Consider the following 2,122-nt stretch of genomic DNA (forward strand, 5'->3'; position numbering starts at 1 on the left):
CACACACACACACACACACACACACACACACACACACACACACGTGGATCACGTCAAGCTTTTAGCCAAGCCTTCTCAGCTCTTACGCGCAGACACACCCTCACACACGTCGCTCGCCCCCACACCTCCCCTTCTGTCTCAGTCAGTGTGCAGCGGCAGCAGCGGAGGGTGGAGGACGTGCTGAACGCAGTCACGGAGGCTTCTGGCGCACAGCCGAGCCGTCATGAGCCGCTCAGCGGAAGTGGACGCCGCTGCGGAGGAGGAGGGGGCTGAATAGAAGAGAGAGAGAGACTGTGTTCTAATTAAATGTCTCACGCTCTCCGTGTGCATCATGCTGTATTTCCAGCTGGTGATCATGGCCGGGACCGTCATGTTGGCCTACTACTTCGAATACACCGACACCTTCACCGTGCACGTGCAGGGCTTCTTCTGCTACGACACCACGTACACCAAACCGTACCTGGGGCCGGAGGACAGCAGCGCCATCCCACCCGTGCTGCTGTACGCCGCGGTGGCCGGGCTGCCCACGCTGCTGGTGAGTGCACACCTGACCTGGCCGCATCAAGCCTCACTGACACTGATTGTGCTGTCACACTGTCGACGGCTGGCTGCTGCTGTGCTGCTGTAGCTGTACGCTGGAGTCATGCAGTGCAGGATGAAATGCATCAGTGCCGTTTGTTTCTCTGTGGCTGGAGCAGAATAAGAGCCTTTAGAAAGTCACTCTAGCTTATGGGACTTTCAAGATAATCAAGGATTATTAGAATATACACTAATGAGATCTGCCCACTAACGCACACTGATCAGTCTGATTCAGTATTCGTAGTATTCACAGAACGAGATGTAACAAGTTTTTGGTGTTTTCAGCTTCCATGTAGCATGCACCGTCTACAGCTTCATCTTTAGTGCAAATTATAACACAAAATGTGAAAGAAGCGGTTCCCCAAATCATAAAACGCAGCATTTGAGTCATTGTTTTCCATCACTCCAGACTGAAGATTCTTTCATGTTTATTACATCTCATCATAGAATGAATGACCATCGGGCCACCTTTTCTCAGCGTGGGTATTTTATTTATTTACAAATTTAAATGTTTTTATTAATTAGAAGAAAGAAAGCAAACAAAACATTGAACATCATGAAGGTTAGAAATGTTATAACACTCACACCAAGGACAAACGCTCAGTGTTGTGCGTGGACCCGACTTTGATGTTTATGGTGCCGATTTTTTTATCTTATCGTTGCTACTTTTGACTGTTTCAGCCACGTCTGCTGGGATGTCTGAAATAAGCAAAAGCTAAAGCGTAATAAAGAAGCTGAAGTGAGAAATCCCTGTGGAGTCAACAGACTCAAATATAGCAGTTGCTGCAGTTCCTCTCTACCCGCATCACAACCATCAGTGTGATGAACTCTTATCAGCTTATAGCGTTATGTTAGCGTACCTCTTTGGCTGCTGCATGCTCAGCTAGATTGACACTGTAACTCTGTAGTGTACTGACCGCTGATGCTGGAACTGAGGTTGGTAAAAAAAAAAGACAAACAAGCTCACCCTGTGAATAACATAGTAAATATAAATAGTTATTTGTTATCTTATGTGCAGAACTTTGTGATTCTGTGTAGAAAGGTGCTATATAAATGAAATTGCATTTATTATTATTTATTTATAGTTTACACAGTCATTTTATCTGTCTTTGAATTACAGACTGGTGTAGCTTTAAGACTAATCTGCTTGATGTTCACTGAGATACAGTATATAACAACATCATAGATGATTATCCCTGTCAGAACTCAGTCAGAAAGTTAAAAGGTGACAATTTTGCGGGTTTATTAAACCTGGGAATCATCTGGGAGAGAAGGAGATGATACATACTTCACTCTTTGATGCTCTCACGTCTCAGATGCAGCTCCTGCAGCTTCCTGCTTGATCTTAACCTTTCCTTAGTATCTGACTCACAGTACACTCTACCGTGCTTCCTGGCTAATGTCCAACGGCTCTCTCATCAGCTTTTCCAATTACAAGCCGACTGTGCACTGAAGTTCAAATGCAAGCCCGAGCAGTGCAGCTTGAATGTTAAGTGCAGTTATTACTGCTGCAGTCGCTGACAGTGCAGGCTGAGCTTACATA

The 2,122-nt window shown here is 45.5% G+C and overlaps 1 protein-coding gene across 1 annotated transcript in view; it reads left to right on the top strand.

The window, feature by feature from the left end:
- Positions 1-47: 47 nt before the first annotated feature.
- The window catches only part of LOC102192667 (lipid phosphate phosphatase-related protein type 5), a 100,066-nt gene continuing 97,991 nt past the window's right edge, over positions 48-2,122 (top strand). Inside the window, exon 1 of the mRNA XM_013915487.1 lies at positions 48-535. Within this exon, the coding sequence (XP_013770941.1) occupies positions 332-535 (204 nt within the window). The 5' untranslated portion in view covers positions 48-331. The remainder of the gene's footprint in view (positions 536-2,122) is intronic.

Source organism: Pundamilia nyererei, unplaced genomic scaffold (assembly GCF_000239375.1).
Source record: "Pundamilia nyererei isolate P.nyererei 1_Seehausen unplaced genomic scaffold, PunNye1.0 scaffold00311, whole genome shotgun sequence".
NCBI lineage: Eukaryota > Metazoa > Chordata > Actinopteri > Cichliformes > Cichlidae > Pundamilia > Pundamilia nyererei.